The sequence below is a fragment of the Hypanus sabinus genome, chromosome 1 (genome assembly GCF_030144855.1).
Source record: "Hypanus sabinus isolate sHypSab1 chromosome 1, sHypSab1.hap1, whole genome shotgun sequence".
NCBI classification, from domain to species: domain Eukaryota; kingdom Metazoa; phylum Chordata; class Chondrichthyes; order Myliobatiformes; family Dasyatidae; genus Hypanus; species Hypanus sabinus.
This window is the reverse complement of record NC_082706.1, coordinates 178,959,629-178,984,104: the sequence shown is the minus strand read 5'-3', so window position 1 is coordinate 178,984,104 and position 24,476 is coordinate 178,959,629. Positions and strand designations below refer to the sequence as shown.

The window sequence follows — 24,476 nt, the reverse complement described above, 5'->3', positions numbered from 1 at the left end:
ATGGTTGGTTCAGAGCACCCTCCTGTATGGTAGCGAGACGTGGACCATCTACTCCAAACAGGAGAGGAAACGGAATAGTTTTCACTTGCGCAGCCTTTGCCGCATCCTCGGCATCACCTGGAGAGACAAAGTCCCAAACTCTGAGGTCCTCTCCCACGCTGGACTTCCCACAATGTTCACGCTTTTAAGACAATGCAGCCTGCACTGGCTCCGTCGATTGAAGGATGGTAGACTGCCAAAGGACATTCTCTATGAAGAACTAGCAACAGGCAAGAGGAACGTTGGTAGACCCCAGCTTCACTTCAAGGACCTCTGCAAACTCGTCATGAAAGCCTTAAAAATCAACACAGAGTGCTGGAAGGATACAGCAGATGACCATAACAAATGGTGGGATACTCTTCAGCAACACCTAAAGCAAGGCGAAAGAGTGATCCTGAGTCAGGTTGAGGAGCGGAGAGCTAAACAGAGAGCACAGCGGACAGCAGACAACAATTCCACGACGCCCTACACATGCAGCAACTGTGGCAGAGCCTACTGTTCCAGGATCTGCCTCAACAGCCACAGTCAACACTGCTTGACAAACCAGTGAATACCAGTGGCGCAGTACCCATGGGCGACCACAACCGGCGGAGGCTAAAAAAACACACACACACACACACACACACCCTTCCTTAAAGCTGGACCCCACACACACACACACACACACACACACACACACACACACACACACACCTTCCTTAAAGCTGGACTCTGGATGGCAAATATCAAATTAAATGGCCTAGAGCAACATACACAACTCTGAAGGAAGTCAGCAGGTCAGTCAGCATTTATGTACAGCAGGAACATGCAGAGTCAATGTGTTGTCCCTTCCTCTGGACTGGACTGTTTTAATAGCCTGTCTAAAAGTACTTTTATCCTGAGACAAACCCATGCTTTTCTTCCACGTACTAATGTCTTGCATGGACTCTTTATGTGAACACTAGCAGAGAGTTGATTACTGCTCCTCTGGCTAAACTACCTGCTCACTGCACTCATGCTTTTACCTGCCAGCTGCAGCAAATGAATAAGGACAAATGTTAGTGTAACGCTGTGTTCAGCTTAAATAAGGTCAGATCCTTCCTGTCACTATGGAAACATAAGTTTCAGCAATTTTCCTGACCATCCATGGATGCACATAGGAAATATGAGGAAGAAAAGCTGTGTCTAACTGATCTAATCTTCGTCGTTTTCCCTAACATCAATTGCACACTCCCTTAGTTTGGTTCAACATAATGGACAAACATTCTAAGCTGAGAATCACCAACAGGACTCATCTTCTTACACCAGCTGGAGTGACTGAAAGAAGCTTACTTTGTTGCCCGCCCCTCTTGTGCCTTCATGTCACAAGTGGCAATGTGCAAATACCAACTAGGCCTCAGGCAGTGTGTTGCAGAAGCACTGATACTATCCATATAACCATATAACAATCACAGCACGGAAACAGGCCATCTCGGCCCTCCTAGTCCGTGCCGAACTCTTAATCTCATCTAGTCCCACCTACCCGCACTCAGCCCATAACCCTCCACTCCTTTCCTGTCCATATACCTACCCAATTTTACCTTAAATGACACAACTGAACTGGCCTCTACTATTTCTACAGGAAGCTCATTCCACACAGCTATCACTATCTGAGTAAAGAAATACCCCCTCGTGTTTCCCTTAAACTTCTGCCCCCTAACTCTCAAATCATGTCCTCTCGTTTGAATCTCCCCTACTCTCAATGGAAACAGCCTATTCACGTCAACTCTATCTATCCCTCTCAAAATTTTAAATACCTCGATCAAATCCCCCCTCAACCTTCTATGCTCCAATGAATAGAGACCCAACTCGTTCAACCTTTCTCTGTAACTTAAGTGCTGAAACCCAGGTAACATCCTAGTAAATCGTCTCTGCACTCTCTCTAATTTATTGATATCTTTCCTATAATTCGGTGAACAGAACCGCACACAATATTCTAAATTTGGCCTTACCAATGCCTTGTACAATTTTAACATTACATTCCAACTTCTGTACTCAATGCTTTGATTTATAAAGGCCAGCGTTCCAAAAGCCTTCTTCACCACCCTATCTACATGAGACTCCACCTTCAGGGAACTATGCACTGTTATTCCTAGATCTCTTTGTTTCACTGCATTCCTCAATGCCCTACCATTTACCCTGTATGTTCTATTTGGATTATTCCTGCCAAAATGTAGAACCTCATACTTCTCAGCATTAAACTCCATCTGCCAACATTCAGCCCATTCTTCTAACCGGCATAAATCTCCCTGCAAGCTATGAAAACCCACCTCATTATCCACAACACCTCCTACCTTAGTATCATCAGCATACTTACTAATCCAATTTACCACCCCATCATCCAGATCATCCACCCCTACAGGATTTGACTGAAGGCAAAAGCTGAGGTGGAGCATTGTCTCCTGTCAAATATGTCGTTGAATTTAACTAGCATTACTTTATAAATAAACTATTAACTTTGAAATGAATAATAATGACCTAAATTTCTTAAATTTAAAATAAAAATGTATTTTAAAACACTGATAATTGCATACCTAATTTAAAATAATATAGAGATATCTTCAATCACTTTGCCTTCCAGTCTGCTGGCCTAGAATGTCCACTGGGAGCAACAAGGTCTCAGATCCTGTGCCAGGTCTAGGATTCAAGCTATGTTTGCCTAGCTTAATGTTATGGTTCTCAACAGTCTGGATCCCACATTTGGACTTTAGGTGGAATCTTGTGTCAGGCTATGGTAATAAATATGGCACTGTCAGTCAATAAATGCAACACCCTCAATGCATCTTTTCAAGATCATGACACCTTTCTATCTGGAACGAGCAAGTCCCCATCAAACATCTCACACCATTTACCTCATTTATATGCACACCTCACAAATATGTTTTCCTTTCCAGCTTGCTTTATATTTAATTCATTTGACCAAATGTAATTATAGCATTAAGTGAAAAATCATGAAGAGACCACAGAGTAGCTAAATATTAATTATTCAAAGAACTTACTGAAGTATCAATTTAGGAATGAAACCCACTGCCAGTAAAGGTGGCGGATCTCTCTTCCAAACAAGATTATTGTGACTGTCATTCTCATATCTGCTTGATCTCTAATATTATTTAGGGGGCAGCATGGTAGTGTAGCAGTTAGCATAACGCTATTATAGCACCAGCGACCCAGGTTCAATTCCTGCCGCTATCTGTAAGAAGTTTGTGCATTCTCCCCACGAGCAGGTGCTCTGCTTTCCTTCTCCCCACCCCACCCCACATTACAAAGACATACGGGTTAGTGGGTAGTATTTGGTTGCAATTGTGTAATTGGTTGGCATGGGCTTGTGGAGCTGGAAGTGCCTATTAGTATGCTGTACCTCTAGATTATAGATAACCAACTCATGTACTGTATTTGACTGTTCACAGCTAGTAACTGTTCCAAAGCAAATAAAACCTTGCTGATAATGCATGTGCCTTACTAGTGTTTAAATCTTCAATTCTGATCATCTCTAAACGTGAACCAGAAAAACAAATTTCCAAAAATGTGCATCAATAACAAATCAAGTGGAAAACAGAAGCTTGTCAATTTTCTGTAGAATGTTTATGAGGTGATTATATAAAAACTAAAACTAATTTTTTTGCATTATGTGTATTCATTTCAGGTTTACAAACTTGAATTTAAGGTGGTGTAATTTTTTCTTATCTTTGGTAGCATAAATTACATATTCTATAATATTTACATTTGATTCTGATTATTTGGGGCTTCAGGTAATTGGGGCAGCTGCTTACTTGGGACACTGTGCTGCTCAATTGGGGCAGGAGACTTGGCAAACAGTTTCTAACTAGCGTCAGTCATGTGTATGTGCATGGTCATTGGATGGTATACTGTGCTTAGAGTGAAAAGTTTTTAAATAGTTTTAGTTGTGTGTGTTTGTGTTCAGGAAGGAAGGATTTTTGTCACTGATAGTTGGTGAGAAATAAGCAGGAAGAAAATTCAGAACTTCTTTGCTTACGACAGGTTCAAGCATTCAGGCTTGGAGATGCCAGAAATGCCCGGGAGTGAAAATGAAACAATTGCACTACTTCAATCAGTTAGGAACTACAAAGAATTTGAAGGTATTGACAATCATCTTGAACATTACAATGAAAATGAAGATTTGGAGGATATAATCATCGATAGCATTGTATGAAAGCAGTCCACTATTTGTACTAGGTGTCTGTGCTGATTTGTTCATTGTGAACACTGAATATATTCCTCCATCAATTACTAGTAATTACTAGTACCAATTACTTGTAGGAACTAATATACATTTTTACAGTACTGTACTGTAGTACTATTGGTAGTGTTCTAGTTTGTTCTGTATTTCATTTAAATGCATAACTTGTTACTTAGATTGTGTTTTTCTAGCTTCTTTACTATTTCCATGAAACTTCGGCTAATTGGGGCAGCTGCTTAAGTGGGCCAAAATGTACTGTTCCCGTGTGTCCCAACTAACTGTACAAACAAAAATTGTCCATGTAAATGTTCTCTACACTCATTCATACATAACATATGGCAGTAGTGTGGAAATGTTGGACACAGATTTCAAGAAAAATTCCTGTCCAGAAAGTTCCATGAGGCACCATTGAACATTACAGTGGCCCTACTTGTAATCCTATTATTCCTTCAGGAAAGGGTAGAACCTATTAACAGACTCTTCTAACCATACTGTTCTTAAAATTTATGCATTAAATGTTTGGGTATTTGGGGTAATTCATTGATGCTTCTGGTTTCTCTGGTACTGCCGCAAGTTTGTTCAGTCAAGGACATTGCTCTACACTATGGTTTGGAGAATGCAGAAGGCAACATCTTATGGAATGAAGGCTATTGACCTCAATCCCACCTATCCACACAATCATGGGCTTGCAAGAGCATAAAATGCTCTCGTTGTCATTTAGGGCAAGTGAGTTACAGTGGAAAAGTAATTGGATTTCTTCTCTTTGGGTCTGCTAATCAGCCTTCTCCTACCGCCCCACAACAATTTATCAAACTGGGCAAAAGTGAGTTAGAGTTAGGACCACAATGATTTGCTCACAGAATCATGTGCTGAATGAGAGGCGATATCCAGAAAGCTGTCCCTTGACCTAGTATTTGGAAGAATAAACTCCTGTAATCAGTTGATGACCACTTTCTTCACTCTTGTTTCCTTTTCTCAATTGTCACATCCCTAACTAGCAAAATGCCAAAAAATCCTTCATCACTAATTTGTCAGCCTGGTGCTGGGACATTACAACAATTACAGATGTGCGTACTAATTGATATTACTCACGAACCAGTTAAAGGGGAGTGAATGAAAGATAGTTTTCATTGTCATTGCATGTTAGTAATTTTTAGTGATCAAGCTTCTCATGCAAGTTAATTACTTCTTTCTTTGCATACTTATAGGAAAATATGCCCTCAGGCTATTTGAATTCACTCTTATCTGACTGATTACACTAATACCTATTGCAAGATTTTTTTATTAAAATTAATCCCCACGGGCTCAAGATGAATTGACACATTTTGGAGCTTTATATTCGTATTAGAAAGAAGAATGTTTTTGATGGACTCAGTCAACATTCAAAAGAATTTCTCTACTGACGTGTGCTTATCAGCTTATCGACAGAGCGCCTGGCAAGAGTAGCATTTGAGTGGGGAGGTACAATGAGACTGTTTGGTGTAGACCTGCTGTTGTGGAAAGCAAATTGCAGCAGGTTCAGGTCCTTGCTCCAGCAGGAGTTAACTGTAGCTATGACCAAGTTCTTGAAGCACTTCATTGCAGTGGATATGAGTGCTAGAAGGTGACAGTCATTGAGGCAGCTCACCGTGCACTTTCTGGGCACCAGTGTGTGATTGCTGCCCTTTTGAAGCGGTGGGAACCTCAGACAGCTGCTGATGGAAGTTGAAGATGTCCTTGAACAGTCCAGCCAGCTGGTCAGAAAATATTTTTAGTACCCTGCCAGGTACTTGATGATTTCTTAATGAAGCCTTGATTATTCAAGTGCTCCTTTAGGTAATTGTTAAGGTTGTGAGAGTATTTACTTCCACTATACCCTTAGGCATTGCATTGCAAATTCCAACCACCCTCTGAGTGATAAAAATAATTCTCAAAACCACTTTGAGCCTCTGACCCCTTGCTTTAAACCTATCAACTCAAGTAAAGTGTGATTTAACTATATACATGTATATAACCATATAATGTATATAGAAACAAGACAACATTTCTTTGAATCAGGATGCAAAGCACAGTAGTACACATGACACACAATAACTTTTGAAGCTAGGAATAAAATTTACACATGAATCACACACAAATAACAAACAAAAGTGCATTAATGTTAAATATTGTAAGGCATGGAACAGTTTAACCAGTGACACTTTGAATACGATGCAGCAGGGAGTTCAGAAGCCTGGGGAAAGAAACTGTTTCTCATCCTGACCATTCTTGTTTTTAACCATCATAGTCTCCTGCCTGATGGTAGAATGTCAAAGAGGATACTGGATAGATGGTTGGGATCCTTAATAAAACTAAGGGCCCTGCATATGCAGTGCTCCTGATAAATGACCCCAATAAACGGTAGAAGGACCCTTATGATCCTCTCAGCTGTTCCCACAGTCCACTGTAGGGACTTCTGGTCCGAGACTAGACTGCTCCCATACCCGATGGAGATGCAATTTGTACGGACACTCTCAGTGATTCTCCTGAAAAACACAGTTAATACGGGGGTGGGAGCAACCATGCTTGCATCAATCTTCGTAGGAAGTAGAGGCGCTGCTGTGCTTTCTTGTTCAAGGAGGTGATATTAAGGGACCAGGTGAGGTCATCTGTGATGTGAACTCCCAGGAACTTGGTGCACTTAACTCTCTCTATATGGGAGAGCCATATATTCGCAGAGGGAGATGAATTGCCTGCACCTTCCTGAAGTCCATGATTTCCTTTGTCTTCTCCACATTCAGGCTTAGGTTGTTCTTCTCACAATAATCCACCAGTCAATCCACTTCCACTCTACACTCTATCCTCTATCCTCTCTATATGCCCTCGCCTTTCTACTGGGTGGCAAAGCAATGCTTACTAGAATTAGGCCAGAGCCTCATTAATCTCTGCAAACTGGTGTCAGATGATATAAATGTGATCTCAGTGTAAATTTAATCACTTGCTTATTAGATAATTCATCCACCAAAGTTCAAATTAAATTTATTATCAGAATACATACACAATCCTGAGATTCATTTTCTTGCGGGCAATCACAGCAAATGCAAGAAATACAATAGAATCAATGAAAGACCATACCCAGCAAACAATCAATAAGCAAAAAAAAACAAACTGTGCAAATACAAAAGTAATAGAAGAAAGAATAACAATAATGAATGAATGAATGAATGAATGGCTATTGAGAACATGAGATGAAGAGTCCTTGGAAGTGAGCCCATAGGTTGTTGGAACAGTTCAGTGATGGGATAAGTGAAGTTATCCCCTCTGCTGATGAGCCTGATGGTCGAGGGTTAATAACTATTCCTAAACCTGATGGTTGAGCATTAATAAGTGTTCCTAAACCTGATGGTACAGGTCTTGAGTCTCCTGTATCTTCTCTCTGACGGCAGCAGCAAGAAGAGAGCATGGTCTGGATAGGGGAGAGAGGGTTGTCCTTGATGATGGATGCTGCTTTCCTGCGACAGAGCTCTGTGTAGATGTGCTCAATGGTGGGGAGAGCTTTACCCAAAATGGACTGGACTGTATCCACTATTTTTGAGGCGTTTCTGCACAAGAGCATTGGGGTTTCCATACCAGGCCGTGATACAAACAGTCAATATACTTCCCACCACATATGGATAGAATTTGACAAAGTTTTAGATGACATGTTGAAACTTCACAAACTTCTAAGGAAGTAGAGTTGCTCCCATGTTCTCTTCATAATGACACTTAAGTGCTGAATCCAGGATAGATTAACACAGAGAAATTTAAAGTTGCTGACCCTCTCCACCTCTGATCTCCTAGTGAGGACTAGCTCGTGGACCTTGGTTTCCTCTTTCTTAAGTCAATAAGCTTCTCCTTAGTCTTGCTGATATTAAGTGGGAGGTTGTTATTGTGGCACCACTCAGCCAGATTTTCAATCTCCCTCCTATATGCAGATTCTTCACCGCCTTTGATTCAACCAACAACAGTGGTGTCATCGGCAAAATTAACTATGGCATTGGTGCTGTGCTTAGCCACACATTCATAAATGTAAAGCGAGTAGAGCAGGGGCTGAGCACACAGTCTTGTGGTGCTCCTGTGCTGATAGAGACTGCGGAGGCGATGTTGTTGCCAGTCTGAACTGACTGAAGTCTGCACATGAGGAAGTCGAGGATCCAGTTACTCAAGGAGGCATTGAGGCCTAGAACTTGAAGCTTATAGATTCGTTTTAAGGGAATGATTAGATTAAATGCAAAGTTGTAGTCAATGAAGAGCATCCTGATGTATGCACCTTTATTGTCCACATGTTCCAAGGTTGAGTGAAGAGCCAATGCAAGGGCAACTTTTGTTGACCCATTGCGCCGGTAGGCCAATCGGAGTAGATTTAAGTCACTTCAAGTGGATTCAACATCAGCCTCTTCTTCACAGTGGATGTAACTATTGGATGACAGAGCTTACTAAACTCAACTCAACTTAGCAGGACATTCAAAAAAGTTCAGAAAAGTTTGTGTTGAAAGTATCTTAGTGAAACCAAGAAGGGGTGGTTCCCCTCTGACCAGAATATACGTTCAAGACCCACAGGTCTATTACAATTGGGAATTCTCAGGAAAAGCATGGTTCCCTTTGCAGACACAAAAGATTGCAGATGCTGGAACTTCGAGCCCTTTGGGGGTTGGGGGGGAGGAGTAAGAATTGTATAGGCAGAAACAATGAGGATACCAGGTAACATGCAGAGTTTCAAACTGAAATGTCAACATTTCATATGTAACCCATTTTGAAGTTTGAGCAGTTTTGTAAAGAAGATTAGGGAAAAATTGTAGTGTTCAGATGTGCAAAGCTGCTAAAGACATATCCACACAGACTCAAGTCTGTAATTGCAGCTAAAGGTGCATCTACTAAAAAGATAAGAGCCCATGGAATTACGGGAAAGTTACATATGTGGATAGAGCAGGCATGGGCAAACTACGGCCCGCGGGCCATATGCGGCCCGTTAAGCTTTTTAATCCGGCCCGCAGAATTTGATGAAATTATATTAATAAACCTTGTTAACGTTTTCTCCCCGCAATTCTGGCGTTTTCCCAATAGATGATGCACTCTATATACATTGACCTTTGTTGAGGTGCAGCGTATTACTCCACATTTGCGCTTTACTTTGTAACCTTGTGGCGACCCATTTCCTGGCACATCCGAACCGGCTCACAATTAGCCAGCGTTCCGGCTAAGGGAAATAGCCTGCAGGGATTTGCGAGCACAGAGCTTTGGAGCCTCTGCGCCACGGGGGGCAGGTTGAGGGATGCTTAAAAGTGAGGCTGGGGATTTCGAATAAAGTTTTTTCCTTCGACTGCAGTTACCGACTCCGTGTCATAATTTTAGCGTTGCATGTAGCACACCGCTACAACCTCTCACCCCTTCTGTAAAGATGAGTGGAGCTAAGAAAAGAAAAGTGGATAGAGAATGTCGGGTGTTTAATAAGGAGTGGACAACTAAATATCTTTTTACCGAACACAGATCAACTACTGTATGCCTGATATGCCAAGAGACTGTGGCGGTTTTTAAAGAATATAATATCAGCCATCACTTTGCCACAAAACATGCCAACTATGCTAGCGACCAGTCAACGAAAGAACAGGAAGCTAATGCTCAGAGGTTGGCAGCTAATTTACAGGCTCAACAAAATTTTTTTCACCGTCAAACAGCCATTCATGACTCAAGTACCAAGGCGAGTTTTATGCTGTCATTCAAATTAGCAAAGGCCAGCAAGCCTCTGTCTGAAGGCGAGTTTTTAAAAGAATGTCTGGTGGAGACAGCAGGTGTATTGTGTCCGGAGAGCAAAGACAAATTTGAAAAAATCAGTTTATCACTCAGAACAGTGACTCACCGTGTGGAACTGATAGATGAAGATATAACCAGCGACTTAAATAAAAAGGCAGAGTCGTTCCCGTTATATTCATTAGCACTGGATGAAAGCAACGATGTAAAAGACACTGCTCAGCTCCTCATTTTTATCCAAGGAATTAACAATACTTTTGAAATAACGGAGGAGTTTTTGACAATGGAGTGTCTGAAAGGAACAACACGGGGAGAGGACTTGTATGACCGGGTGTCTGCTGTCATCGAAAATATGAAGCTCCCTTGGAGTAAACTTATCAACGTCACCACAGATGGATCTCCTAATTTGACGGGGAAAAATGTCGGCCTGCTGAGGAGAATACAGAATAAAGTGAAAGATGAAAATCCTGACCAGGATGTTATTTTCCTTCACTGCATCGTCCACCAGGAATCTTTATGTAAATCGGTATTACAGCTGAATCATGTTGTGAATCCTGTTGTAAAACTTGTCAACTTTATACGTGCAAGGGGACTTCAGCACCGTCAGTTCATCACGTTCCTGGAGGAAACTGATGCGGATCACCAGGACCTACTTTATCACTCCCGCGTCCGCTGGTTAAGTTTGGGCAAAGTGTTTCAACGAGTATGGGAGCTCAAAGAGGAGATTGGTGTATTTTTGAAGTTACTGAGGAAGGCCGGCAAATTTCCTGAGCTGAGCAACAAGAGCTGGCTTTGTGACTTTGCGTTTGCTGTGGATATATTTTCACACATGAATGAACTGAACGTGAAGCTACAGGGGAAGGATCAGTTTGTGCATGACATGTACACAAACGTGAAAGCCTTTAAATCCAAGCTGGCTTTTTTCTCCAGGCAAATTTCGAATAAGTTATTCACTCATTTTCCCACACTAGCCACGCTGTAAGAGACCGGCGCAAATGTGAAAAAATACAGCGAGTCACTGGATGCGCTGCACAGAGAATTCTGCCGTCACTTTTCTGATTTTGAAAAAATTGACAAGTCACTTCAGTTGGTGGCCTGTCCCCTGTCACAAGATCCTGAAACAGCACCAGAGGAGCTACAGCTGGAACTGATCGACCTTCAGTCTGACCCCGTCTTAAAAGAGAAGTTCAACTCTCTTAAACTGAATGACTTTTATGCTTCACTTGGTAAAGAGGTGTTTCCAAACCTCCGGAGGACGGCACAGAAAATGCTGGCGTTGTTCGGCTCGACCTATTTGTGTGAACAGGCATTCAGCGTCATGAACATCAACAAAGCCAGCCACAGATCCAAGTTAACTGACCAACACCTCAGATCCATCCTGAGAATCACCACAACAAAACTAAATCCAGACTTTGATGCGCTGGCTAAAAAGGGAGACCAACAACACTGTTCCCACTGAAATTAAAAATAAGTTTCTTCGTTGTGGTATGTAAAAAATGCATTTGAAAATATTTTTTTCTATAAGCCTTACATGTTTCATGTCATTTCTGTTAAGTGATGGACATGAGTAGTGCGTAGGTGCACGTACGTTCTCAAAATAAAAAACGCGCTCCGCATACTGGCGCGCTCTCATTGTTCTGTCATTGTGCGGGTCGTTGTTGAGTTTTGGCACAGGGGACAATTGAATAAGAAGGAGCAGGACAAGTAGACCTGCATCTGCTACCGTTTTTGAAATAAAGACAGTCAGGAGGAGAGTGATGATGATAATATCTTGAAGGATAACAGAATTTTCAGTGCTTTAAAATAATAACTGTTACTATTTAAAAAAGCTGTATTTTATTCATTTAATTTTCAGTGTTTTAAAAGTCATTTCAATAAATAGCTAAATACCATGGGACTTCAAAGACAGATATTTTGTTGTAATGCATTTGTTCATTTTCAATTGAAATTAAAGCACGTTTTCTACATATCCCATGATACTTTATTTTCTCTTATGAGGTGTATTACCAAAACACCCTGTCCATCTGCTCCTGGTCCGGCCCCCCTGTCAAATTTTAAAACCCTTTGTGACCCTCAAGTCAAAAAGTTTGCCCACCCCTGGGATAGAGCGTTGGCTGATTGGCAGGAAACAGAATGGGAATAAAGGGATCCCATTCTGGTTGGCTGCCGGTTACCAGTGGTGTTCCACAGGGGTCCGTGTTGGGCCGCTTCTTTTTACGTTGTATATCAATGATTTGGATTATGGAATAGATGGCTTTGTGGCTAAGTTTGCTGATAATACAAAGATAGGTGGAGGGGCCAGTAGTGCTGAGGAAACAGAGAGCCTGCAGAGAGACTTGGATAGATTGGGAGAATGAGCAAAGAAGTGGCAAATACAATGTTGGGAAGTGTATGGTCATGCACTTTGGTAGAAGAAATAAACAGGGAGACTATTATTTAAATGGGGAGAGAATTCAAAGTTCTGAGATGCAATGGGACTTGGGTGTCCTCGTGCAGGATACCCTTAAAGTTAACCTCCAGGTTGAGTCGGTGGTGAAGAAGGTGAATGCAATGTTGGCATTCATCTCTAGAGGAATACAGTATAAGAGCAGGGATGTGATGTTGAGGCTCTATAAGGCACTGGTAAAACCTCACTTGGAGTACTGTGTGCCATTTTGGGCTCCTTATTTAAGAAAGGACGTGCTGACATTGGAGAGGGTTCAGAGAAAATTCACTAGAATGATTCTGGGAATGAGAGGGTTAACATATGACCGCTCTTGGACTGTACTCCTTGGAGTTTAGAAGAATGAGGGGGGACCTCAAAGAAAGGCATGGACAGAGTGGATGTGGCAAAGTTGTTTCCCATGGTGGGGGATTCTAGTACGAGAGGGCATGACTTAAGGACTGAAGGGCACCCATTCAAAACAGCGATGCAAAGAAATTTTTTTAGCCAGAGGGTGGCGAATCTGTGGAATTTGTTGCCACGGGCAGCTGTGGAAGTCAAGTCATTAAGGCAGAGATTGATAGGTATCCGAGTAGCCAGGGCAACAAAGGTTATGGTGAGAAGGTGGGGGAGTGGGACTAAATGGGAGAATGGATCAGCTCATGACAAAATGGCAGAGCAGACTCGATGGGCCAAATGGCCAACTTCTGCTCCTTCGTCTTATGGTCTAAATACTGACTTCTTATGCAATCACTTATTTTGTATTTTATATCTGTAATTAATTTAGATCACTTTGTAGAGATGTTTTCACTTTGAAACATAAGTCTTTTTCTGTTGATCGGCGTCAAAAAAGCCAAATTAAATCCACTGTGAAACAATGTTGCAAAACAATAAAACATGAAACCTTCCAAGGGTGGGTGAATACTTTTTGTAGGCACAGTGTATGTCGCCCTATCTAACCCTGAGATTCATTTCTCTGAGATTCAATCTCTCTATTTAAAACTCTCCACAAAGTTCAAACATTTGACCATATTTTGACCATGTAAAATGCTGCCTTCTTTGGCTTAGTTGTTTTTAATTCAACTTTTATTTATTATTTACTGAGATACAGCAAGGAATAGGCCCTTCAAGTTGTGCTGCACCTGATTTAACCCAAGCCTAATCACAGGACAATTTACAATGACCAATTAACCTACTAACCCAGGATGTCTTTGGACTATGAGAGAAAGCCATAGCACCCAGACAAAACTCACACATTCCGCGGGATGTAGACACTCCTTACAGATGACTTTGGAATTGAACCCCGACGCCCAAAGCAGTAATAGTGTTTTGCTAACCGCTAAGCTACTGTGGCACCCAGCTTGGCATGCCTTGTCTGTCAAGGCGAATGTGAATGAGATCACATTCTCGTGTACTCTTTTCCATAGGTGCTGCCTGGCCTGCTGAGTTCCTCCAGCATTTTGTGTGCACTGCTTGGATTTTCAGCACCTGCTGAATTTCTCTTGTTGGAGATCAATATTCAGCTATCTCTCAATTCAGTAGTAAGCTGATTTTCTGTTCACAGATTTGCAACAGAAGTGTTAGAAGAAGCAATCTTGGCAGTTGAGATCTGCTCCCATTGTAAATACGTAATTCCATGGAGCCACTTATCAATACTCAAAAGAGAATTATGCAAATATAACTACAAGGCATTATATATTCATCAGCATAAACAGCACAAACCTCAATGTACTCAAAACTTAGAGACATTCTCCCAGGAGAGCCTCTCACCAGGACTTGCTAAAAGTCTGCAAGTTATGTAGAATTTGTTGTTTTATATGGTAGGTGTTTTTCCTCTTCACACTTCCAACTGGTTTTTTGACAAGCTACTCCTCCAGCTCGTAGATGATCGATGGACCTTGACAAAGCCGTCTCAGATCTTGGAGCGAGGGCATGTTTGGACTAGGTGGAGGACATCCTGAGTTGAGGCACCTCAGGGGCAAGCTGGGGTTTGTTCGGTGCCTCATCAATCTAGTGTTTGTGCATGTCAGCTTCTGAGCCTATTTGTGGCTGTCCAGCTTTTCTTGGTAGCTGTAGTAAAGACCAGAGGAGAAAGATGGAGTGTTCGATCAGATCCTTGCTGGGCAGGGGAGGGGGGGAGGGGCATGCTGGTGTGCCAGTATTGGCACCAATCAGCATGTTCGTCGTAGGAGTCAAGGATTTTCAGGTTGTAAAAAGGTTTTCAAGATTTAAGTTGGGAAGTTGGAGGAGCATTTTTGCTGAGTTTACGAACTCTAATGTTGTTGGGCATATTTTGCATACACTAGTGTAGTATAAAGCCCTGTCACATCTATATATGGTCTATTCAAAGTTACATTAGTACGAAAATAAGAGGTCTCAAACCTGTGGACTCCACTATTGCACATTATGATGGGGCAAGCTCCCAAACGATTGCAGAGTTCAGAAGAAACTGACAACAATCCCACGCCAGAGGCACTACAAGCAGTATATGCAGAATCAGCTGTACGCTTTGACCTGATAAAAGATTCCATCAGTCGATGAAGTTCATCCAAAGCATTGAGTGGCCGCAGGAGCTAGAGGCAGAAAATAAATGATGCTGAAGTTAATACTTGGAAGTAGCTCAGGGACAAAGATCTTACAAGATAAGCAAGCTAATAAAGACTACAATCTGATCAGTGCTTCAACTGTCTGCAATTTCCTGGTCTGTGAAAAAAATTAAAACCATTAATTTTCTTAGAAACCCTTGGCATTTTACTCCCTATGTAAAAAACCCTTTTGAAAAAATGAAAGCAATGCTACAGATTGAAATCCAATTAAAAACACGATTGGGATTTCTATATATTTCATGGTAAAATGCTTAAACATCTGCATTACCTTATCAATTGCAGCAGCTTTCGATGAGCTTGGAGGCAGATTTGATTTATCCATATAATACGCCCTGTGGACGAAATAAAAGCATTAGCCAGCATTCACTGAAAATAAAATTAACCATGTAAAGATGACAATGGAGCCATAATTCCAGGAATCTTGCTTTTCTAGTCTAAAGTTAATGGAAGAGCTTATTACCCAAAGCAAAGCACACCATTCTTATATGAGCAGAACAGTATTTTTACCAACCATCCAACCTCCTCTTCTGCCATGATGAGGCCAAACTCAGGTTGGAGGAGCAACACCTCATATACCATCTGGGTAGCCTCTAACCCCTTGGTATGAATATCGAATTCTTCAACTTCCGGTAATTCCCTCCCTCTCCCTTCCCCCATCACACTTTCACTCAGCCTCTTCTTCTAGCTGCCTATCACCTCTCTCATGATTCTGCCTTCTTCTACTTCCCATAGTGTTTTCTCCTTTCATTCCTTCTTCACCTCTCCAGCCTATCCCCTCCCTGCTTCCCCTTCCCCCACCCCTTGATCTTTCCTCTGATTGGTTTTTCACCTGGCACCTTCCATCCCCCCCCCCCCCCCACCTTCTTTATAGGGCCCCTGCCCTCTCCTCCTTCAGTCCTGACAAAGGGTCTTGGCCCGAAACGTTGACTGCTCATTTCAACGGATGCTGCCCAACCTGCTGAGTTCATCCAGCTTGTTTGTACATCTTGATTTGACCACAGCATCTGCAGTTTACTTTGTGTTTACATATTTTTAAGTATGGAACAGAGGCAAAGGTCTCAATGAATGGCAAAGAGAATGTAGAGTTGCCTACATCCCCTCCATCAAAACCTCCCAGTAACCTTTTGCTTTACTATGTCCTTCAGTAACAAGGAAGCTATCAGTCCCTTCAGTTCTTCTTCCCACCTGATTTAATAGTGTGATTCTTGACAATTTCTGGAGCATTTTAAAAGTTTCAGATGAATTCATATTGACATCAGGCCTTCTTGCTGATGTCACTTGTTTGTTATTATCCATTGAGAATGGCGACATATTTTGACCAAGTTAATGATTCTGGCAGTGAATTAATAAATAAATCTGCTTTGTCCCATCTTAAATTGCTGGGCTTGCTCTTTAATGTCACTAACTCACAAAAACATAATAACACAACAACATAAGAAGTAAAAGCAGGCAAAGGCTCACATTTCATGTCCCAGGTTATCAGGCAATGAGAAAACACAGAAATAAATGAAAAGTTTATCATACTTTTAAGTGGTTATTATGTCAGCTTTTCTCTGACTAGACATTACTATTTTCCCAAAGGGTAAACGCAGTTGTATGGTAGATCCATCCTAAGAGGTTGTGAGCACGATTTTGGGAGATGCAGCTTCAGTAAGCCCTATCATCGAATGGAAGGACTTGATCATGAAATGAAAGCCGTTGCAACCAAATTGAAACTTTGATGAGCTCCTGCATTATTGAACACTGGTTACTAAAGTGTATTTTCATAGTAAATATTCAAAATCTTTTCTAAAAAACGTATTTGTATTTTGAGGCAAAACATTTCACTTTATGAAATACTGTTTGGAACTTTATATAGGATGGAAGGTGAACCGTAGCTGTAGTGGGAACTGACTGAAAGCACACGAAAGATGTCAGTTTGAGGGAATTTTGAGACTGGCAAAAATTAACTTGATTGGGAACATTCAAGGCATCAAGATGAAATAGTGGTTCTGGTGTGTTTAAGTTAATACAATCATGACCCCTCTCTATTTTGCAATGTTTGGTTCATTCGTTCTCTCTCTCTCTCTCTCTCTCTCTCTCTCTCTGTATATATATATATATATATATATATATATATATATATATACACACACACAACTTCTTTCAGAATTTCAGTCTAAGATGAGCAAATGCTGGTCCAGAAATTACATCATCCAAAAAGCAAAACCAGCAGATGCATGATTATGATCATGCAATTTTTATTTACATAAGGTTTCAATATCAAAAACAACTTAACCAATTTAAAGGAGAATGCCACTTTCTGAGAAACAAGGAGTGGAACATCAAGGTCCCTCTGTTCATCAACATTCATTTATGCTCTATTATGTATTGTTTTTTACCCTACCCCTCTTTGACTTCCCAAACTGCATTACCTTGAATTGTCAGGATTAACTTCCATCCAAGGCTCAACCCAAGGTTCCATCTGATCTCCATCTCGCTGTAGCTTTGGCCAGTCTTCCACAGTATCTATGACACCACCAACTTTTACTTCATCTGAAAATTTACTCACCATACTCCCTACATTGATATTCAAGATATTAAAATATATCACAAACAACACTGACTCCCTATGACATCTTTCTGGGAGTATTTGGTCAGTGTATTTCCATGCTGCTGAGCAAAGTACGCACTTCAACTTGGCTTGCTTTTGCAAACTGGTGCAAATATCAGCAAGAGCACAGCATACTCGTTAAATAAGAGGGGACCTTTTCCGGTCGGCTGCCGGTGACTAGTGTTGTTCCGCAGGGGTTAATGTTGGGACTGTTACGTCTCACAATACATGTCAATGATTTCACTGGCGGACTTGATGGCTTTGTGGCCAAGATTGGGGAATATGAAGACAAGGAGAGGGCAAGTGGAGCTGAGGAAGCAGGGAGTCTGCAGAAGAAAAATGGATTCGGAGAAGAGGCAAAGAAGTGGCAGATGAAATATAGTGTAGGGAAATGTATGGTCGTGCACTTTGTTAGAAGGAATAAAGGTATAGAAATGGTCCATAAGCTTTGGTAGTCATGAGAAGTGTTGATTGAAAAAATAAATCCGCATGATATACTCACATTTTCAGACCTATATTAGTGACCAGAAATTGACCAATACATGGTAATATTTCTAATGAAAGAGATAGAATCAAAAGCTGTGGAATCACCCAGGAGATACTGGAGTTGTAAGGTGAGCAGGAAGGGTCAGGTGTTACGTTACGTTAGGTGCTTCCCTAGTGAGGATATCGCTGATAATTTAAATTTCACGCTGAACAATCATAAACATCAAAACAGCAACTGGAGTTTACATAAGGAGGTCCAGACCTAACACAGAATGACTGCGAGTGCTGCATGTAAATACACTTACAAAAGTGATTTCAAGGGTCTAGATTTTGTGCCTTTGATGTCTAATTAAGCATGTGGCTAATGGCCACCAATACTAACCTCATCATTTGGAATATGGTTCAGTAGGACAAAGAGTGATGGGTGTTCTGGGGCTTATATCCTGGAACCATCAAACAAAATGTCACCGATATACCAGACGGATATTGCCAGAAAGCCAGGGTTTGAGTTTATTACTTTCAGTTGATAATTTGCCCAAATGCGGTGTTTCAGAAACATAGAAAAACTACAGCACAATACAGGCCCTTTGGCCCACAAAGCTGTCCTGAACAAGTCCTTACCTTAGAACTACCTAGGCTTACTGAGAGCCCTCTAATTTTCTAAGGTCCATGTATCCATTCAGGAGTCTCTTAAAAGACCCTATCGTTTCCCTCTCCACCACCATCGCCGGCAGCCCATTCCACGCACTCACTATTCTCTGCATAAAAAACTTATCCCTGACATCTCCTCTGTACCTGCTTCCAAGCACCTTAAAACTATGCCCTCTCATGCTAGCCATTTCAGCCCAGGGAAAAAGCCTCTGACTATCCACACAATCATTGTCTTGTACACCTCTATCAGGTCACGTCTCACCCTCCATCACTCCAAAGAGAAAAGGCCAAGTTCACTCAACCTATTCTCATAGGGCATGCTCCCCAATCCAGGCAACATCCTTGTAAATCTCCTCTGCACCTTTTCTATAGTTTACACACCCTTCCTGTAGTGAGGCGACCAGAACTGAGCACAGTAATCCAAGTGGGGTCCTATATAGCTGCAACATTACCTCTCAGGTAATGTTATAGCAGAATCCTGGAATAAACACAAAAGCTACCACCAAGCTTTGAAAAGTGAGATGTTTTCCAAAAAATGACATTTTCTATATTGTTACAATGAAGTTACACCTCTATGTTACCAGTTCAAATTACAACACTTGTCTTCAATTTGCTGACACATGAAGAGCATTGTATGGCAGCTTACAAGAGAGTGATCCCTAACACTTCAAACATTTAGTAACTAGAAACCAGTAATCATAAAAGGCAAGACAACGCAGAGCCCATACCTGAGCTTTTGACAGTATCTTTTTACATTCTCCAGAGAAGTTGAATTGATCTGAGCCTGGAATTCTTCCACAGACATATTTTCTGTGTAGTAATAGCCTTCCATACTTTCCATTGCTATAGGAGAGAGACACTTCATCATTCATTTTGTAACTACAAAGTATTTAGAAGCATCAAATAAATTGCAGGGACATCATCTGAAACATTTGCAAATTGACCCAAACCTTGTGTAAATAGCACTGGATGAACTTTAAAACCACCTCCATTCTTTAATCTCTGAGGAAGCTGCTCAAAATTGTAGTTCTCCAAATAGAAGAACACTTTTAAGGCTTGTCGATTCCCTTCTACTTTGTATGTAATTGGATTATCTGCATGAAATAGAAAAAAAGTAACATTTTACCTATTCTAATAATAAAGCTGATTTTAATAAAACAAAAGCATCCATAACTCAGTCATGTGATGTTAATGGATAAGATTTATAGGCATTTTTCATTGCTCAAACTCATCATGGTTTGAGTTTAAAAAGATGGAAAATAATGCATCTTGAATGCAGTGCTGGAACGTCCAGACAGGTAAGATGCATGCATCGGGATGCTCTTCATTGACAATACCTCAGCTTTCAGTACTGATCAATCAATCCCACCAAAACTAATCAATAACTTCAACACCTAGGCCTCAATACCTTCCTCATGTAACTGGATCCTTGATTTCCTCACCTGCAAACCCTGTCAGTTTGGATTGGCAACAATTTTCTCACCAACAGCACAAGTGCACCACAAGGTTGTGTGCATAGCCCCCTGCTCTACTCACTTTATACCTGTGACTGTGAGGCTAGGTGCAGCTCCAAAGACATATTTAAGTTGCTAACTTATTACAGGTGGTGAAGGATCAGCATATAGGAGGGAGATTGAAAATCTGGCTGTCTGTACCACAACAACAACAGCAAGAACAAGGAGATTATTACTGACCACAGGAAAAGGAAATCAGAGGTCACGAATCTATTTTCATCAGGGGATCAGAGGTGGACAGGGTGTGTAACTTTAAATTCCTGAGTGCTATCATTTCAGGCAATCTATCCTGTGTCCAGCATGTAAGTGCCATTACAAAGAAAGCACAGCAGTGCCCCTACTTACTTAGAAGTTTGCAAAGATTCGGCATATCATCTAAAATTTTGACAAACTTCTATAGATGTACAGTGGAGAGTATATTGACTGGCTGCATCACAGCCTGGTATGGCAACACCAATGCCCTTGAACGGAAAAGCTCACATAAAGTAGTGGATATGGCCCAGTCCATCACAGGTAAAGCCCTCCCCCACCAGTGAGCACATCAACATGCAGCACTGTCGCAGGAAAGCAGCATCCATCATCAAGGACCCCCACCATCTGGGTCATGCTCTCTTTTCACTGCTGCCATCAGGAAAAAATTATTGGAATATCCAGACCCACACCACCAGGTTCAGGGTCAGTTATTACCTCACAACCACCAGGCTCTTGAACCAGACTTCACTCAACCTCACTCACTCCAATACTAAACTGTTCCCACAACCTATGGGCTCATTTTCAAGGAATCTTCATTTCATGTTTCAATATTAATTGCTTATTTATGCATTTATTTATTTGCACAGCTTGTTGTCATTTGCACACTGGTTGTTTGTCCATCGTTGTGTGCAGTCTTTCATTGATTCCATTCTCTTTCTTTGGATTTTTGTGAATGCCTGCAAGAAAATGAATATAGTGACTTATGTGCACTTTGATAATAAATTTACTTTGGACTTTGAATGTGTGAATGTTTTAATAAAGGTAATGTTCCTTGTTTAAAGCTATTTTTTTCAGACTTCCTTTTTGCTTGTATGGAATTATTGAAAGGGATGTTACTGTAGCAGAAGGATAATGACATTTGTCTCTGCATCCTTTTTTATGACACATCGTCCAGTTCGTCCATTTCTTCTCATATCTCCATAACATATCGCAAGACATTTCTCTACACTTACAATTCTATTTGAATAGTGGTGGCACTGTTTATAAAGTGCATTGGGTGGTGAAGTACACGATTCCAAGATCATTTGATGAAGTAATGACCATATAAATCCTGCTACAGATGTCAGACGTCTTGAAGATGATAGTAATCTCACGGCTCCATTGCTTCTTTGTCCAATTGAAGTGATGGAGGTCATAGAACTGCATTTATCAGGTAATGGTTGCGGTATGAAAGTGTTAATATATTGATTGTGAAAATAGGTGTAAATCTTAACTGTTTTTTCCTGTGCCAGCTCCTACCTGCCATCAAACTTTAATGGGAAGAATAGCATTAGTCATGTGTCATATAACCACATATTAAAAGGTCCTACTTAAGATTAAAGTTCTTGATTTTTCTCAATTACTAAACAGAAAAGGCCTCAAATAGAATCAAAATCTGAGTTATTATATTGCAGTGTTATGAATTGTGATGTTTTGTGGCAGCAGTACATTGCAGTATATAAAAAATTACTGTAAGTTAGAACAAAACACATAAATGATGCAAAAGAGGAACAGCGAGGTCATGTTCAAGGGTTGTCAGATCATTCAGACACCTGATGGCAGAGGAGAAGAAGCTGTTCCTAAAAAGTTGAGTGTGAGTCTTCATGCTCCTGTATCTTCTCCATGGTAGTAATAAGAAGAGGACATGTCCCAGATGGTGAGAGTCCTTAATGATGGATGCCACCTTTTTGAAGCATTGCCTTTTGAAGATGTCCTCAGTGGTGGGGAAGCTTGCGTCCGTTATGAAGCTGGCTGGGTCTACGACTCCCTATAGCTTCTTTTAATGCCGTGCATTGAAGCGCCCAAAGTAGGCAGTGATGCAACCCCAGACAGAATGTTCTCCACCACACATCTGAGGAAATTTGCAAGTCTTTGGTGACATAACAAATCTCCACAAAATCCCAATGAAGTACAATTGCTGGCATGCCTTTCAAATAATTGCATGAAAATGTTGGACCCAAGATAGATCATCTGAGACGACGATGCTCAGGAACTTGAAGCTGTTCACATTTTCTACTGCTGACTAGATTGGTGTGTGTTCTCCCGATTCCCCCACTTCCTGAAGTCCACAATCATTCCTTGGTCTTACTGATATCTACTGCAAGATTCTTGTTGCGACACCACTCAACCAGCCCATCCCTTTTGCTCCTGTACACCTCCTTGTCGCCATTTGAGATCCTGTCAATAACAGTGGTGGCATCAGCAAATCTATAGATGCCATTTGAGCTGTGCCTAGCCACAAAGTTCAGTGAACACACAGAACAAACACATCCAATTGGTGGAAACATAAGGCTGGAGGGGAGAATACTGTGTCTATACAAATCCTCACATTCCCTCTCTGATTGGCAAATGGGGGTAAAACTATTCCTCAGGTTGAAGACATAGGTCACTGATATTTAAATTCTGTATTGAAGTCAGCACTGAGAGGGAAGAAATATGGACAGGATTCATCCTTTTGCAGAATCTTTACTGCATTTTTTTTTAATTTACTGCTTATAAATATGGATTAAATTCAAGTACGGCAGCAATCAGAAGACATCAAAACTATTGGGTTTCCTGTCTTCCTTCGGGTCGAAAGTCTCTTTCAGTGCCAGTGACGCTGAGGAAATATGGGAAGTTGATCAGGACAATGTCATTAACCGGCATTAACATAAACTGCTAATGGCTCCTTATCAGAGCCACAAGTTGATTGTCTTAGGGCTACAAGTTGGGAAAAAAATCTTACTTGCAACAAGAGGCTCTTCTTCAGACTGTCGAAAATAGAATGTGACTTTTTCCAAATCAGACATGGCAACCAAGGTGTCTTCCAACATAGCCTGCTCATCCATCTAAAAAACATTAGCAGATACAAAAAGAATCAAAGAGCTTCAATAAGTTTGTAAAATGTGTAGAGGATAGTTTTTTGCAGCAATACATAGAGGTACCGACTAGAGAAGGGGCAGTGTTGGATCTTCTGTTAGGGAATGAAATAGGTCAGGTGATGGAGGTATGAGTTAGGGAGCACTTCGGGTCCAGTGATCACAATACCATTAGTTTCAATATAACTATGGAGAAGGATAGGACTGGACCCAGGGTTGAGATTTTTGATTGGAGAAAGGCTAACTTTGAGGAGATGTGAAAGGATTTAGAAGGAATGGATTGGGACAATTTGTTTTTTGGGAAGGATGTAATAGAGAAATGGAGGTCATTTAAAGGTAAAGTTTTGAGGGTACAGAATCTTTATGTTCCTGTTAGGTTGAAAGGAAAGGTTAAAAGTTTGAGAGAGCCATGGTTTTCAAGGGATATTGGAAACTTGGTTAGGAAAAAGGGAGATATCTACAATAAATAAAGGCAACATGGAGTAAATGAGGTGCTTGAGGAATATAAAGAATGTAAGAAGAATCTTAAGAAAGAAATTAGAAAAGCTAAAAGAAGATACAAGGTTGCTTTGACAAGTAAGGTGAAAATAAATCCGAAGGTTTTCTACAGTTATATTAATAGCAAAATGAGAGTGAGGGACAAAATTGGTCCCTTAGAGAATCAGCGTGGACAGCTATGTGTGGAGCTGAAAGAGATGGGGGAGATTTTGAATAATTTCTTTTCTTCGGTATTCACTAAGGAGGATATTGAATTATGTAAGGTAAGGGAAACAAGTAGGGAAGTTATGGAAACTATGACGATTGAAGAGGAGGAAATACTGGCACTTTTAAGAAATATAAAAGTGGATAAATCTCCAGGTCCTGACAGGATATTCCCTAAGACCTTGAGGGAAGTTAGTGTAGAAATAGCAGGGGCTCTGACAGAAATATTTCAAATGTCATTAGAAACGGGGATGGTGCCAGAGGATTGGCGTATTGCTCATGTGGTTCCATTGTTTAAAAAGGGTTCTAAGAGTAAACCTAGCAATTATAGGCCTGTCAGTTTGACGTCAGTAGTGGGTAAATTAATGGAAAGTATTTTTAGAGATGGTATATATAATTATCTGGATAGACAG

The 24,476-nt window shown here is 41.0% G+C and overlaps 1 protein-coding gene across 1 annotated transcript in view; it reads right to left on the bottom strand.

Annotated features, from left to right (window-relative positions):
• The window catches only part of prex2 (phosphatidylinositol-3,4,5-trisphosphate-dependent Rac exchange factor 2), a 410,668-nt gene that overhangs the window by 75,969 nt on the left and 310,223 nt on the right, over positions 1-24,476 (bottom strand). The window contains exons 33-37 of the mRNA XM_059982440.1: positions 23,229-23,331; positions 19,709-19,852; positions 19,487-19,601; positions 15,297-15,360; positions 14,805-14,995 (exon numbers count right to left, since the gene is read on the bottom strand). Coding sequence (XP_059838423.1) covers positions 14,805-14,995; positions 15,297-15,360; positions 19,487-19,601; positions 19,709-19,852; positions 23,229-23,331 — 617 coding nt within the window. The remainder of the gene's footprint in view (positions 1-14,804; positions 14,996-15,296; positions 15,361-19,486; positions 19,602-19,708; positions 19,853-23,228; positions 23,332-24,476) is intronic.